We start from the raw sequence: 16,338 nt of genomic DNA, 5'->3' as shown, positions 1-16,338 counted from the left end.
TCATTAGTTGAGACCCTTACACTAGTATAAATGGAATACCAATTGGTAAAATTGAGAAGACTCAGGGAAGAAGGATATTCTTGACAAATCAGGTGGCTTTAATTTTTTGTAGTTTTCACTGGGCTACAAACTGTTTTGAAATATTAAGTGTATAGTTACTTTGAGTATTAATAGTTTTTACAAGGAAGTATACAAAGGAAGGCGTATTTCTGCATATGTATCATAGCCTCCACTGCTATGTATAAACATATGCACATATACCATATGCATTAAGAGGTGGGGAGACTACGTTGGAAGTGATTATATAGTTTCAGGCTACAAAAGACAGGTAGATCATTTGCTTAAACAATAAGAAAATTAGAATTAAGAGCTATTCGATGTTTCAGAATTTTATCCTCAGAAATCTGTAAATTAACTACTCCAAAAATAGGTTCACTAGTCACAGGGAGAATAAATTAGTACAATTTCCCTGACAGAGAATAGATTTAACACGAAAATAATAAAGAACTCTTACAAAGTTATAAAAAACAGAACAAAACCTGTTTTAATGACTAAAACAGAGATTAATCAATTTATAATGACCTTTAACTGTAAGCCCTAGAATCAGAAACAATGATTTTAAATTGCATGCAAAATTTAGTTACCGTAAAAGCAAAAGCAATATAAAAACCTCAAATAAAACAAAAGCTCAGCTTTCTAGCACAGACTCCAGGCCTTTTAAAATTTTTATCTTGATTGATCAGAATCTGTATACTTTTACATGCTCTTGATGTGGAGAAACAAGATATGGACAGTACTACAAATACTTCGCACATACAGAAGATTCCAAAGCACAGTATCCTCTTTTACCTTTTTGAGCCATTTTGGATAAAAGGCACTCCCAAAGGGTTCTTGGTAATATTTTTGCTAAGTTTATCACATAATTTTTACATGTAAAGTTAATGGTCCACTCATACCACAGCTTATAGGGACCACAAGGCATGGAAACTCACATACCAAACAACTAGCTTTTTCAACCACACTTTTGGACACGGGTTTCAAACAAAACATCTAGGCTTTGTTTTCTTGAAGTTAATCATTTGATCAATTTCTGTACTCTTACATGCTTAGCCAAATATATCATGAAACCCAGAGACCCACCAAAAATGATGGCAAAGGACTCTTTCAATCATTATTTTCTGTTTCTGACATCATCTGCTCCCACTCTCTTGCTCCAATTCAACACTGCTGCCATTCCCTACGTTCATATACTCAGTGTTCTGGGCCTGGGTTTAACTTCTCTGCTGAAAGACTAGTTAAAGATTAGTAATCCTTAGAATCATTACTGAGACTTTCTCTATGACAATCAAAACAGAGTAATGGAAGTCTATAATTGCCCATGGGCATTCAGACACCACTGGCTAAGGCCAAGGAAGAATTTATTTATTATTAAATTGGACTCATGTTGAGCCACATTGAAACTGCACTTGGGTAGCTAGTCTCAAATCAAATTGAGCTTTAACATTTCTTTACATCTATTGTAGCCATGTAGTGTGCAATTTTTGATGCTGGATAAGAGAAATGTGGCAATTGAAGCCTTCGCCACATGCATCACATTCATGAGTTTCTTGGATTTTCACCTCAGCATGGATCTTCTGATGGTTGACAAGGCTGCGCTGCTGACTGAAACTTTTGTCACATTTTTCACACTTAAAAGGTTTCTCTCCTGTGTGTATTCTCTGATGCTGAATAAGTCCTGAGTTCCGGCTAAAGGCCTTTCCACATTCATCACATTTGTGGGGTTTATTTCCTGTGTGTACACCCTGATGTCGAATAAGATTACAAAGTTGACTGAAGCTTTTACCACACTGTCTGCACAGATAGGGTCTTTCACCAGTGTGGATTCTCTGATGTTCAATAAGAAATGAGCTCCGACTGAAGCTTTTCCCACACACGGTGCAAAGGTAGGGCTTCTCACCAGTGTGGATTCTTTGATGTTGTACAAGATGAGCACTGACACTAAAAGTCTTTCCACACTCTTCACATTTATAAGATTTCTCCTTAGGATAGGCTTCCTGCTGTATGACAAGGTTGCAATTTGGATCAAAACTTTCCTTACTTTCACTGTATGGAAAAGCCTTCTCTCTGGTATGAATCCGCTGATGCTGAATAAGTCCTGAGCTTCTACTAAAAGCTTTTCCACATTCCTCACATTTATGGGGTTTGTCTCCTGTGTGAATTCTCTGATGACGAGTAAGGTTGCAAAGTTGACTGAAGCTTTTCCCGCACTCTTTGCACTGATACGGTCTTTCACCTGTGTGGATCCTCTGATGTTCAATAAGAAATGAACTCCGACTGAAACTTTTCCCACATTCAATACATAGAAAGGGCTTCTCACCAGTGTGGATTTTTTGGTGTTGTATAAGGTATGTGCTTAATCTAAAGGCTTTCCCACATTCACCACATTTATGAGGTCTTTCTCCAGTGTGAATTCTCTGATGCTCAACAAGCAAAGAATTTCGACTAAAGCTTTTCTTACATTTGGTACAATGATATGGTTTTTCACCAGTGTGAGTTCTCTGATGTTCAATTAGGTGTGATTTCCAACTGAAAGCTTTCCCACAGTCAGCACACTTATGGGGTTTCTCACCTGTGTGAATTCTCTGATGCTTAACAAGGCTCCTTCTCTGGCTGAAGCTCTGTTTACACTGGTTACACTGGTAAGGCCTTTCCCCAGTGTGGATTCTCTGATGTCTAATAAGTGTTGAGCTTACACTAAAAGTTTTTCCACAGTAATTACACTCATAGGGTCTTTCCCCAGTGTGAATTCTCTGATGTTCAATAACAAATGAACTGCGACTAAAACTTTTCCCACATTCATTGCACTGAAAAGGTTTCTCACCAGTATGGACTCTTTGATGTTGAATAAAATGGGCTTTGCGGACAAAACCCTTTCCACACTCTTCACATTTATGACATTTTTCTTCTGAATTTGGTCTCTTATGGATTATATTAGTGTTTCCTCGGAATATTCGTTGTTCTGGAGTCAAAGATTCCCTTGGTATTTCCCATAAGAAGATCCCTCTCTGTTTATCTAACCTACCAACAAGTTCAAAGGTTTCTCTACTCATGGGATCCTGGTCAATTTCACTTTTGATTCTTGTAACAATTACACTTTGTGGTTCCACTTCTTCTTCTATTTCCTCAATTTCTTGTTTCACAGTTGGTTTCTCATTCTTATCTTTACTCAAAACATCTAGAACAATAAAAAGAAAATGCAAACATCAGTCAAGTTTTTTCCTACTAAGAAGTATTTTAAAAAACCAACCAGAATAAGCAAACAAGAGAACTAAATCTATTAAAAAAAAAAGGAGCTCTGATGGCAGAGTCTGTACATCTGTGCTAACTCAAAGGTTATGCTGCTCTGTGGGAGAAATAGGCAGTCTTTTTTCTGTGCTCCTTACAGCCTTAGAAACCCAATGGAGAGTTGGTAGGAGTTGGAAAAAACTTGCTGGCAACAGTAGTTGTATCTCACATACCTTGGGCATGCAGCCAAGAGGGACCAGTCTTTAGAGAATGGTATTATGCTTAAAAGGGTCAAGGGGACAGCTCAGGAAAGGAAGACCCTGATGAGCTGGATTGATATAATAACTGGGGTAATGAGGATAGCTGTGTCAGAGTTACTGAATTTGGCTCAGGATAGAGCAGGGTTCAGAGCTACTGTGCATAGAGTTGCTATGAGTTGTATTTGGCTCAACAGCATATAACAACAACATTTAACTAATATTTCATATAACTCAAAGAAAAGTTTTTCTTGGGTAAAGCATGTAAAGGGAATTTAGGAGGCAAAGAATTAGACAAGTGGGAGTGAGTTAGGAAGAAGGGTTAACAGAATTAATAGTTAACAATATAAGGTAAAATGCTGTTATGTGCTGGTGAGTTGGAACCAACTCAGAGTTGATCGTCCTGGGATTTTCAGAGCCTATAAATCACACAAGAAGAGACACCCCATCTTCTTCCTGTGAAGTAGTTAGCTAGTGGACTTGAATGCTGTCTTTGTATTGGCAGCACAAATCCTTATCACCAGGCACATCAGAACTCTGTAAGGTAAGAGAGTCAAATAAGAAAATAAAACAAATAGCAGCAGATATACTGGTTTATCAATGAAGAAAGAGCCTGGAAAGAAATCAGTAAGTTGAGAAATAATTAAGATAAGACAGCATTATTACAATGCAATTGGTCAAATGACAGAAAAGAACACATAAAAAGTTAGTGAGAAGGATAAAGAGGAAAAACTAGGAGAAGTAACAATTGATTTATTAACAAGAATTTATTTACTACATAAAAGTATTCCAGGCACTGTGTACTAAGTCAGGATAAAGATAAAAAGCCCTTTATCAATCTGAATGGAGTATAAGCACAAATGTGAAAATAAGACAAAGCAAATATTAAATAAATAGAAATGGTAATTATTTTTAAAAAATGACTTGAAAAAAAGGCTGACGTGACAAGGAGTGAACACCACAGAAACAGGCTAAAGAAGGTATAAAACAATCTGGTCAGAGTTAATGGTAGAAACTGAGAATAGACTGTGGGAGAGACTAACTCCACTTGCCACAAATGATAGCTTTTTATCACCAAGTATAACTTAATTTGAACTCAATGAAACATAAAAGACCAAAGGCTCATCATCTTGTTCCAATGAGATGTATGACATTTCGTGCATGTGATGAAGAAAAGAGAAAATAATGGTTTATGATGAAACAAAGCAGCAAATGTTTGCTTCATATTTTTTTCCTAATTATTCATCTTTTGCTGCCTGGATAAGTATACTAGGAGAGTAAAATTTCTATTTGACTCCAAGCAAGCTCCTTTGTCAACAGAGAACTGCCAGATGTGCAGGCTGGATTTAGAAGAGGTTGTGGTACTAGGGATATTATAGCTTATGTTAGATGGATCTTGGCAGAAAGTAGAGAGTGCCAGAGGAATGTGTATCTGTGCGTCATAGACTATGCAAAGGCTTTTGACCATGTGGATCACAAACAGCTATGGCTAAGTTTGAGAAGAATGGGAATCCCAGAATATTTGATTGTGCTAATGTGAAACCTGTATTTGGACCAAGAGGCAGACGTCAGAACAGAGCAAGGAGACACTACATGGTTCAAAATCAAGAAGGGGGTCTGCCAGGGATGTATTCTGTCTCCGGACCTTTTCAATCTGTATGCAGACAGATCATCCGAGACTCTGGACTATACGAGGAGGAATGTGGCACCAGGATTGGTGGGAGAGTCATCAATAACCTGCGTGCGTTATGCAGATGACACAATCCTGCTTGCCGAAACTGAGAAATACTTGAAGCACTTGCTGCAGAAGGTCAGGAACTGCAGCCTTCAATACAGATTGAAGCTCTACATCAAGAAAACAAAGACTTTCAGCACTGGACCAATTGGCAGCATCAGTATGATGGTGAAGAGCTTGAGATAGTTAACGGTTTTAGTTTGCTTGGCTCTGCAATCAACACTCTTGGTACCAGCAGCCAGGAAATCAAGAGACAAATTGCATTGGGAAAGTCAGCTGTCAGGGACCTAACAAGAGTACTGAAGAGCAACGACGTAAGGCTGGAGACTAAGGTGCGCCTGATCTGGGCTATAGTCTTCACAATTACGTGCTATGCATCAGAGAGTAGGACAGTGAATAGGGATGATAGAAAGAGAATTCATGCCTTTGAATTCATGCTGTGGTGTTGGAGAAGAGTGTTGAATATACCATGGACTGCTAGGAGAACAAACAGGTTTGTCCTGGAAAGGGTGAAGCTAGACTGCTCTTTGGAGTCAAGGATTTTGAAGCTTCGTCTGACATACTTTGGGCATGTTGCAAGGAGGGACTGGTCCTTGGAGAGGGACATAATGTTTGGGAGAGTGGAGGGATGGTGCAGGAGATAAGATGGATCAATTCTGTGATTGGGGTGGAGGGAGGGAGTGTGTCGGAGACAAGTGAGTTGGCAGAGGATAGAGCAGGGTTTAGGGTTCTTGTATGTAGGGTTGCTATGAGTCGCAAGCGACTCGATGGCACATTAACAACAACAACAACAACAACAGGCATAAGTGAGCCAAAATGGATTGGTATTGGCCATTCTGAATTAATCATATGGCCGAACATTGTAGGAACCACAAATTGAAGAAGAATGGTGTTGCAATTACTCTATCCTGAAATACAATGTTGTCAGTGATAGGAGCCAATCCATAGACATACAAAGATCTGATAATCCAACTATTATTCATTACCCATCAATCCCTGTACCCAAAATAATTAAGGATTTTTACTAACTTCTGTAGTCTGAAATTAATAAATCATGCAATCAAGATTCATTACTAGTAACTAGTGTTTAGAATGCAAAAGCTGGAAACAAAGATGTACTGACCTTAAGAAAATATGCCTTTCATGATAGAAATAAGGCTAGAATTAACAGAATTTTGTGCTACCAATAATTTAATCATTACAAATACTCTTTTAAAACAACATAACCAATTACTATACATGGGCCTCAACCGATGTAATACTTAGGAATTAAGCTAACTACATCTATGATAAGAGATGGTAGAAAACTAACTACTACCAGTCAGAACAATGTCAGAGTCTGTGGAACAAATCATCACTTGCATATATGCAAGTCAAAACTGAAGCTTAAGAAAAGGAAAACAAGTCCAAGGCAGCGAAAATATGACATTGAATTTATCTTACCTGAATTTAAAAACCATCTCAAGAATAGATTTGATGTATTAAATACTAATGACTAAAGACCAAATATGTTGTGGGATGACATCAACGACACATGAAGAAATCAAGAGGTCATTACAAAGACAGGAAAAAAAGAAAAGACCAAAATGGATGCCAGAAGTGACTCTGAAACGTCTGTAAAACATAGAAAAGGTAAAGAAAAAGATAAAAATGATGCATTAAGAGAGCCGAACAAAAACTTTCAAAGAGCAGCTCAAGAAGACAAAGCAAAATCTTATAATGAAATGTGCAAATACCTGGAGTTAGAAAATGAAAAGAAAATAACAAACTGGGCATTTCTCATAAGAATGGAAAAACAAATTCAAGCTGAAAGTTTTAACACTGAAGGGTTCTCTGGGCAAAATACTGAATGATGCAGGAAGCATCAAAAGAAAACAGAAGAAACACACAGTCACTGTACCAAAAAGAACTGGCTGACGCTCAGTCATTTCACACGGTAGCATAAGATCAAGAACCAATGGTATTGAAAGAAGAAATCCAAGCTATAATGAAGGCTTTTTTTTTTTTTTAAATAAGGCTCCCGGGATTGGGATTGATAGAATACCAATTCAGGTGTTTCTATGAACAGATGCAATCTTGGTGGGACCATTTGTCTATGCCAACAAATTTGGAAAACTGCTACCTGGTTAAAGGAGTGGAAGAGATCCATATTTCTGCCCATTCCAAAAAAGGTGATCCATCAGAATGAAGAAATTATCAAACAGTATCATTAACATCACACACAAGTAAAATCTTGCTGAAGATAATTCAAAAACAGCTGGAGAAGTACATCAACAGGGAACTGCCAGAAATTCAAGCTGGATTCAGAAGAGGCCATGGTACGAGGGATGTCACTGCTGATGTCAGATGGATCGTGGCTGAAAACAGAGAACACCAGAGAGATGTTTACTTGTGTTTTATTGACTATGTAAATGCATTAGATTTTGTGGATCATAATACATTATGACTAACACTGAGAATTAGAATTTCCAAACAATTGTATTTTTGAAGAATCTGTATAGATTCAAACTGAACAAAGGGATATCACACCAATTTGAAGCAGTTGTTCAAAAAGAAGAAGTACTGCACAATTTAAAATTAGAAAAGGTGTATGTAAGGGTTGTATTGTTTCCTCATACTTATTTAATCTGCATACTAAGAAAATAAACCAAGAACTTTGACTATATAAAGAAGAATGTGGTATTAGGATTGGAAGATGATGCATTAATAACTTAAAGTACACTGATGTTATTACATTGTTGCTGAAACAGAAAAGAACCTGAAGTACTTTCTGAAGATCAAAGACAATAGCTTTTAGCATGGATTAAACTTAAAACAAACAAACAAACAAAACCACACAAAAAACCCCCAAATAACAAAACCAAAAACAACACAAAAATCCTCACAAATGGGACTAATCAGCAACATTATGATGAAGAAAGAGAAGACTGAAGTTGTCAAGGATTTTATTTAGATCCACATCAACACCTAGGGAAATGAGTTAAATCAAAGGACACAGAGAATTGGGCTAATATGCCATTCAAGATCTCTTTAAAGTGCTAAAAAACAAGAATGTCAATTTAATGAGTAAGGTTTACCTGATTCAAGCCCATGGTATTTTCAATTGCTTCATCTGCATGTGAAAATGTTGCACAATGTGTAAGGAAGAGAAAAGAAGAATTGACATCTTTGAATTGTGGTGTTGGAAAAGGATACTGTATGTGTCACCGAGTGCCAAAAGAGCAAATAAGTATGTCTTGGAAGAAGTGTAGATAGAGTGCTGCTAGAAGCAAGGATAATAATGAGATTTTGTCTTGAGCATGTTATCAGGAGAGGACAATCCTTGGAATAGGATATCATGCTTAGAAACCTTGAAGGTCCATGAAAGAGAGTAAGACTCTCAAGATGCAGTAACACAGTGACTGTAAAAATGAGTGTAAGCACAGCAGAAATTATGGGAATGAGGCACGACTGGGCAGGTTTAATTCTATTGTACATAGGATTGCTTAGCTAGAGCCCACATGATAGCACTTAGGATACATGATAAATTCAACAACACAAAGGTATACAAGGTTGTTGCTGACCAGGGGCAAAGTATTTTTATAAGTATTAATAATGAAACAGAACACCAGGAATGTAGGAGTAAAACAGAGGTAAAGCAGGAAGCAAACAGTTCTCGAACCACTGAAGGGAACTAGCTGCTGATTCCAGCTTTCCTGTCTTTATTGAAAATTGCCAGGAAGTAAATCGCCAAGAGAATCCAATACAGGTGAAGCTAAGCTTTCTCTATTGACAACCTTCTGCTTGACTCAGGAGGAAGGGGCAATGCAAAAATCCTGTAAATGCTTAAGGATTGCCTTAGTGCTTTAGGATTAATTCCAGCTGATATCAACCTCCCTTTTAACCTGAAGTAATATTCTGCTTATTACAAATACTTAATATAAAATTTGGCTTCCCATAGGGTCCCTGGTGGCCCACTGAGCAAGCACTCAGCTGCTAATCCAAGGGTTACTGGTTCAAAATTTGGCTTCCCATACAAGGTAGTATGCTTAATAAAAATGCATGCTTTCCTGAAGAGAAGACCCCTGAAATAACTATAGACTACCCGAGATTTGCCAGGTATGAGTTATTTAGGTAGTTTATGACTTCCAGTGGCATAGCCTATAGCTCTGCTAATCTAAAGGATGGAGGGATGATCTCCTGTGAAGGTTTATAGCTTCAGAAACCTGATAGAGGGCTGACAGGAGTCAGAATTGGCTTGATAGCACTGGGTCTCGGTCTCAAAGGAGAAGTCTAGAAATTTGGAGCTAAATAGAGAAGATAATGGTGACAATAGCAAAAATGCTTATACTTGTTATGTGTCAATCAATGTTCTACAGTGATTTCCAGATATTAACTCAGTTAAAAAGCTCAAAATAATTTGAAGAAGTGTTATTATCCTCTCTATTTTTTATAAAAGAAACTGAGGCACAAAAAGTCTAAATTGTTCACCCATGGTCATAAGATCAGCAAGTGGATAAGTCCTCATTTGGACCTAAGTAGTCAGGCACCTTATTACATCTTGGGATTTGTGAAGAGATTGAGATTGATAATAGCTTTAGTTTGCTTGGCTCCACAATCAACACTCTTGGTACCAGCAGCCAGGAAATCAAAAGACGAATCTCACTGGGAAAGTCTGTTGTCAGGAATCTCTACAGAGTACTGAAGAGCAATGATGTCAATCTGAAGACTAAGGTGTGCCTGATCCAGGCCATAGTCTTCACAATTACTTGGTATGCGTCAGAAAGCTGGACAATGACTAGGGAGGATAGAAAGAGATTGATGCCTTTGATCTGTGGTGCTGGAGAAGAGTACTGAATATACCTTGGACTGTTAGGAGACAAACAGGTTCATCCTAAAGAGGCTGAAACCAGGCTGCTCCTTAGAGGCAAGGATTCTGAAGCTTCATCTGACATACCTTGGGCATGTTGCAAGGAGGGCCCAGTCCTTGGAGAGGGATATCATGCTTGGGAGGGAGGAGGGACAGCGCAAAAGAGGAAGACCCTCGATGAGATGGATTGATTCAGTGATTGGGGTAATGGCGGTAGGTGTGTCAGAGACAATAAGTTTGGCACAGAATAAAGCAGGGTTTAGGGCTAGTATACATAGGGTTGCTATGAGTCACAAGCAACTCGACGGCATATAACAACAGTGGTAGCTGATGAAGTTAGCATAGATAAGGTCCCCCACGGAAAGGAAAGCATATGGGCTGATTTAAGTATGAAAATGCAAGCCGTAATACAAACAAGAGTTCCAAATATCCACAACTCTTACTTTTTCTCTTTGCTTCTGAGCCAGAACCACCTCATAGCTGACTCCCCACTGGGTTCCAAAGACTGTAAATCCCCCAGGAGACTGCTCATTTTGGGTGAAGTAACATTTAGAAAGAAAAAAAAATCATAGAAAAAAGTTATGGGGAGTGGTGGTGACAATACAAGGAGACAAATAAGAGATAAAAATGTAGAGCATGAATTAATGATTCTATTCTTAGAAAAACTTAACTATGCAGAATGAGTGGCACGGCATGAGAAGTACAATGGATTAGACCTTGATTCAAAGGCTCTCCCTCTCGCCTTCTTTCTTCACCAGTTGATATAGACATAAACACATCTATCATCACCATAAAGTCACAGAAGAGGAGAGACTGATGCAATGAAGAAAAGGAGGGCTGAGAGCTTAAGTGTCTTCCCAAAATATAGATCCACTTGGCTAGGCCAGAATTCTCAGCATCATTTAATTATTGTGTGGTGTAAACTAGATCCAGAAGACACACAGAGAAAGCCTTTTCCCAGGGCCAATACCCGGAATTAAGACTTCTAGTCTCCGAAATGGGAGCACTGGTGACCTGATGGCAAGAAGCAGTGCTGCAATCCTGAAGGCAGGCTGTTTGAATTTACCAGCTGCTCCACAGAAGAGAGAATGCATTTCTACTTTTTAAAGGCATCATCTTAGGACAGCTCTGTTACAGCAACACTCAATTACTACCACCATTAAGTTTCTGCTGAAATGAGAAGATGGTAGCAGGTTTACGTTTGCAAGCAAAGCAAAATACAGTTCATATTTAGTGGTCTCTCTGTTCTCTGTGAAACAGAAGTTGAATTCTACCATTGTATGACAGACCCCCTGTTTCTGGAATACCATCGTCACTGAAAGGAAAAGGGGCAGGAGCAAATCAAACACAAAAAATAAATCTGCTGAGAAACTAAACAGGGAAAAAACTAATTCATATATATATAGGAAGCATCAAGCCTCTTGATTATAGAATTTCTCCTACAACTCAGATAGGGAAGAGGAAAGGCAGATTTTACGAAGGAAACAGGATTTGAAGTTTGCAGAGCAGGTATACTACTGACATGACAATGTGGCATGAGTGCATGATCGGTAGAGACTGATTTATTTATAGTTCTATGGGTTATATAATAAGGAGGTCCAGCCGGGAGGGAACTGATAGTCTGTGGGAGTTAAGGGGTGGGAGGAACAACTGAGAAATCAAAAGATTGGAAAAATTAATAAGAATGAATAGAAGATTAGTTATAGGAAGTTCCACAAAAGCAGACAGAATATTTGTTCTAGTCACCCCTTTGTAGTCAATAAACATCAATTGCCTAAATAACTAATCAGAATATAGATAACCGGGTTTAACATTTGTACGTTATAGCAAAATTGAGAGTATGATCCTATGTGTGATAAAACTGGAAAGCAAACACCTCAAAGTTGATCTGGTTAATGTACACAAAAATAAATCTCTATTAATGTGCTGACATTTTTAACAGTGTATATATGTCATAATATAAATATTATAAAGTTAGTATAAACATAGTATGAACGTTATAAAGGGGACATGACCATAAAATGTGTGATCAAATTTACATGTGGGAAGTGAAGAAGCAGACAGAGGACAGTGAAAAGGAATTGAGTGGGTAAAGCCAGATTGCTGAGATCTTGGACACATTGGTTTGACTGCTTCGGGACTTGCACTGAAAAGAAGGAAAGGAGGAAAGGTGTGGGAGAGCAAGTAGCCCCCATCTGAAGGGCTGTCAGAGAAGTAGTGTCCTTGAGAACGTGCCAGGTTTCGGTTCAACTCAGGAGGAACATTATGTGAAGAGGAACAGGGGCTCCAGAAGGCAGAGTAAAAGGGGTGGGAGGAAAGTGGTGGGAGAATGAGCCAGGAAAGAACGTACAGAGCAACACGGAAATAAGATTATGAGACAGGCGGCCAGAAAGGCTGGCATTTTGGTCACTGCAAGGACACTAAGGATGAGAGTCACAGAACAATAATGGGCTTGTAGGTTTGGGGCAGAACTTGGGAATAAAGCCATTTTGCTAGTGGCACTTGTGCTTTCAGAGTCTGATTTCCAGTGGTCCTTCAGAGAGTTTAATTAGAGAAATAAGATTCTTACCCAGAGACACCAGGTTCCCATAATTCTCCATCATGACATCTTTATATAGGCTTCTCTGAGCTGGGTCCAGATAATCCCACTCCTCCTGGGTAAAAAACACAGCCACATCCTCAAAAGTCAGCAACCCCTGAAATAGTACGATTTCTGTCATCAGTTCCTGTTGCCTCAAGGACAATTCCACAACTAGAAGTGGCAGAAGCAATCACTTATCAGCACTCAGTAGCCTTGAATGCAGTAACTTGGAGAGTTCCTTCCTGATGAGGACCAATTCTGAGAAGAGGCTGTAACAGGCAGGTTCCTCAGACTAGGTGGGGTAAATGAGCTAGATCCCTGTCCTCCTTGGCTTCAGGCCTACTAATAAAGCATCGCTGGTTTAATAACTGTGCCCTAATAATTTTAGTAAGTTATACTCCAAGGCCTCTCCCAGCTTCTTTCACTTTATTGCTCTGCTGTTCTCTGACTGCACTCGCTAGTGACCCTGCTCAATTCAGTTCCACCAGTTTCTCTAGGCATCTACGTTTGGTCCAGGCAGTGTCTGGCACGAAGATACAAGGGAGGGACAGAAGGCACAGATAAGAGCTTCATCTGGAGGAACTCGTAAGTGAAAGCTCGCCCTGGAGCACTACAAATTCTCTCCAGCTGATTCATCAAGTCGCGGTGGTAGGGCAAAAAAGGGTGTCCGTGGGCCGTACGGTCGCGACCCCACCCCAAAGCACTAGGGGGCAGCTCCCTGCAGGTACTGACCCTAAAGAACGCCGTGGGGGTGGCCCCGTGGCGCGGCCTAGCTCAGGTAATGGAGAACCGCGCGCTACAGGCAGGCGACTCACCTTCAGCTCAGGCTCGGGGCTCGAAGTGGCCATCACTGACCAGACAACTGGACAGGAACCTGCAGCAGCTGCACGGAAGGAAGCCTCTGGCAAGGCCTACTTGACCACTGGAGATTTAGACCCGACGGAGACGAGGTCTCCTGGCTGGGTCCGGCCAGGTCTCACCTCGGTTCCCGGGAGCTCACGACCCCAACACCATATCTGATGCGCTCCAAGGCCAGCTCCTAGGTTTCAGCCCCTACCGCTGCCAACGTGCGCAGCCTTGCAGGCCTCTCTAAAGCCTCCTCCCAGCTGCTAGGACCTCCTCCTTCCAGCCTATGGAGAGCTGTGACCACCCGCCCCCGGACCAGAAGGCGTCACCCAGAATCTTCCCGGGACGCACCCCTCAACTTCAATTCCCGTCATGCTCTGAGAGAGCGCCACGGTCCAGGACTACATTTCCCGGCATGCAAAGGAAGAGGACGAAGCCGGCGAGCCCCAACAGGAGGAAGTGACGTCATCTACAAAGCTTACACCCCACTGGCTGGTCTGGCGGCGTCTATGCTGACGGAGGCTGAACTCCCGCCCTCGGGTCTCCGCGGAAATGGCGGCCCTCGGCATGTTACGTGTTACCGGGAGAGGCCTCTCGCGGCTAGTCTCTGGGGTGCCACGCCGGGAATTTTGGTCTCGATCCAGGTAAAGCCGAAGGTTCGAGGGTGGTTCACTTTGATGGACAGTAAAGAGAGAAGTGACGAGCATTCTGAAGGAGGCATCATGTTAACGGGACTGGATTGAATAGCTTGAAAGTTTCTTGGGAAGCAGGAGGGGAAATGTTCAGAAGGGAGCGTTATGCCTGAGGTGCCTGAATTCACAAGCTTCCGCAGGGCTTGCCACGGGAGTGGGACGCAGGCACTTCTCCTGGCCTCAGTTACAACAGAAATATTGCTCCTCCTCCAGTGCACTCAGTAATGTATTAAGCAGACTCTGTTACTTATCAGGTGCCAGGTGAAGTGTCAGGAAACAAATAACTCGGCTCAGATGATCATCGTGGGTCTGGAATGTGCAGCAGCTTGGGTCAGGCTGACCTTAGTCCTCGAAGTAACGTCCTTGCTCTTTGGCACATAAGAGCTTTATTCTAGGTTGCAGTTTAAGCGCCTAGTGATACAGTAGTGAATAAGCTAAAGTTCAGAGCTTTTGTCCTCATGAAGGGTATGTTGCAATGAAAGAAAGAAAGATGTAAAATAGAATATTTTGTTGTTATGTACTGTCGAGTCGAGCCATAGCTGACCTTCCAGTGCGTTTTCAGAGACAGTACATTTCATGGGAGGAGTTTGCTCATTTTTGTCTTTTGTTGCTGCTGGTGGATTTGAACCACCTGCCTTTGGATTGGGAGCACAACCCCTTACCACTAGGCCACCAGAGTTTCCTATTTTAGGAAGAATTAAGTACAGCAGAATAAGTTTATTAGTGAGATAAAAGGAATAAACTACATTAAAAAGGGGTTTTTTTATAAACTACATTTTAACTAGTCATGAGATGAGACTAGTTTGAAGAGAATAGAGGTGAGGAGACATCTTGTTTAAGAAACTGTTTTGAGGGATGAGACCATGTAGTCTAGGAAGAATTTTTTTCCCCCCTTAAAGATAGAAGATAATAGAGGATTGTTTGACTGTGGGGATATGCTAGTAAAGGTGGAGGAAGCAATATGAAATTTGTATATAAAGAGGAATTAACTGCTGGAAGAAAGTCCTTGAATAGTCAGAGGGGAGTAGCATTAACAACCATTTCTTGACAGGAATAGAAGTTTTCAGTTTCGGTTATGTGCTGTCTAGTTGTCTCTGACATAGTTTGTTAATGACCCACACAGTTAAATGCCTTTGCACAGTCATTAATATTATTGCTAGCTTTTATTTTCTCTCCATGTCAGTTTGAACTATACACAGCCTTGGTCCAGAGACCCTGTAATAATTCTGTTCTCCAGGAATCAGAATGGTAGTTAAGTGTGCATATTTATGTGTTTTATTTTGATTGGTGGGTAAGACTGGGTCAGGTGTTTGTCACTAATGCAGTGAACTAAAGACTCACATAACATGCATTTGATGATTCCAGAAATGAGAAAGAGCCGGTGGTGGCTGAGCTGGTAGAGGAGGTGAAGAAGGAACCCGTCCTGGTGTGTCCACCATTACGAAGCAGAAGGTATGTGCCACCTGATGATCTGCAGAGTCATCTGGAATCTCGAGTCAAGGAAGTTTTTGGCCCATCTGTTCCTCGGGATTGGCAGGACATCTCCTTGGAAGACGGTCATCTGAAGTTTAGTCTCCTGGCACAGCTAGCTGATGACCTGGGCCACGCAGTGCCTAACTCAAGGCTTCATCAGATATGCACAGTCAGAGACGTGCTTGATTTCTACAGTGTCCCTGTTAAGGATCAGTCTAAATTTGATGAACTTATTGTCAATAATCTGCCTCCCAATTTGAAAATCACTTGGAATTACTGAGCAGTTCAGAAGAGGAACATAATAAAATCTCATTTCATCTTGCGAAGACTTGTTAATATTTTACTGTGTGAGATAATAATAATCGGTTATTAACAATGTATTTTTTTCTCTTCTGCTTCCAGATTCAACTCTATTAACTAAGACAGCCATTAAAATTCAGATATGGCCTTTATACTTGTAGGCATGAAATAGTTGCTGGAAAAAAAATGTTTAATCCTGTTCAAACTCTTAAATCTAAGAAACAGATAAGTTATTAATAAAAGAAATATAAAAGGCTGATTTGCTTATTATAGGTAACTGCTTTCTTTAGCAAAAGTAGAAAGAAGTGCATTCTGTATTC

The 16,338-nt window shown here is 40.3% G+C and overlaps 2 protein-coding genes across 4 annotated transcripts; one reads left to right on the top strand and one right to left on the bottom strand.

The window, feature by feature from the left end:
* Positions 1-1,255: 1,255 nt before the first annotated feature.
* ZNF189 (zinc finger protein 189) lies at positions 1,256-13,555 on the bottom strand. Of its 3 annotated transcripts, none has more exons than XM_006886888.1 (3): positions 13,523-13,555; positions 12,696-12,822; positions 1,256-3,235 (listed from the first exon to the last, which is right to left on the bottom strand). In XM_006886888.1, the coding sequence occupies exons 1-3, from the start codon at positions 13,553-13,555 to the stop codon at positions 1,515-1,517; spliced, it is 1,881 nt and encodes a 626-aa protein (XP_006886950.1). In that variant the 3' UTR covers positions 1,256-1,514. The 3 variants fall into 3 exon arrangements, with proteins under 3 accessions (XP_006886950.1, XP_006886951.1, XP_006886952.1); XM_006886889.1 differs by having other exon boundaries at positions 12,696-12,780; XM_006886890.1 differs by having other exon boundaries at positions 12,696-12,777.
* Positions 13,556-14,105: 550 nt separating this feature from the next.
* Positions 14,106-15,998, top strand: MRPL50 (mitochondrial ribosomal protein L50). The gene is made up of 2 exons (XM_006886887.1): positions 14,106-14,197; positions 15,611-15,998. The coding sequence occupies exons 1-2, from the start codon at positions 14,106-14,108 to the stop codon at positions 15,996-15,998; spliced, it is 480 nt and encodes a 159-aa protein (XP_006886949.1).
* Positions 15,999-16,338: the final 340 nt, after the last annotated feature.

This window comes from Elephantulus edwardii, unplaced genomic scaffold (genome assembly GCF_000299155.1).
Source record: "Elephantulus edwardii isolate Elephantulus edwardi_28Jun2011 unplaced genomic scaffold, EleEdw1.0 scaffold00052, whole genome shotgun sequence".
NCBI classification, from domain to species: domain Eukaryota; kingdom Metazoa; phylum Chordata; class Mammalia; order Macroscelidea; family Macroscelididae; genus Elephantulus; species Elephantulus edwardii.
This window is presented reverse-complemented; position numbering and strand designations above follow the sequence as displayed.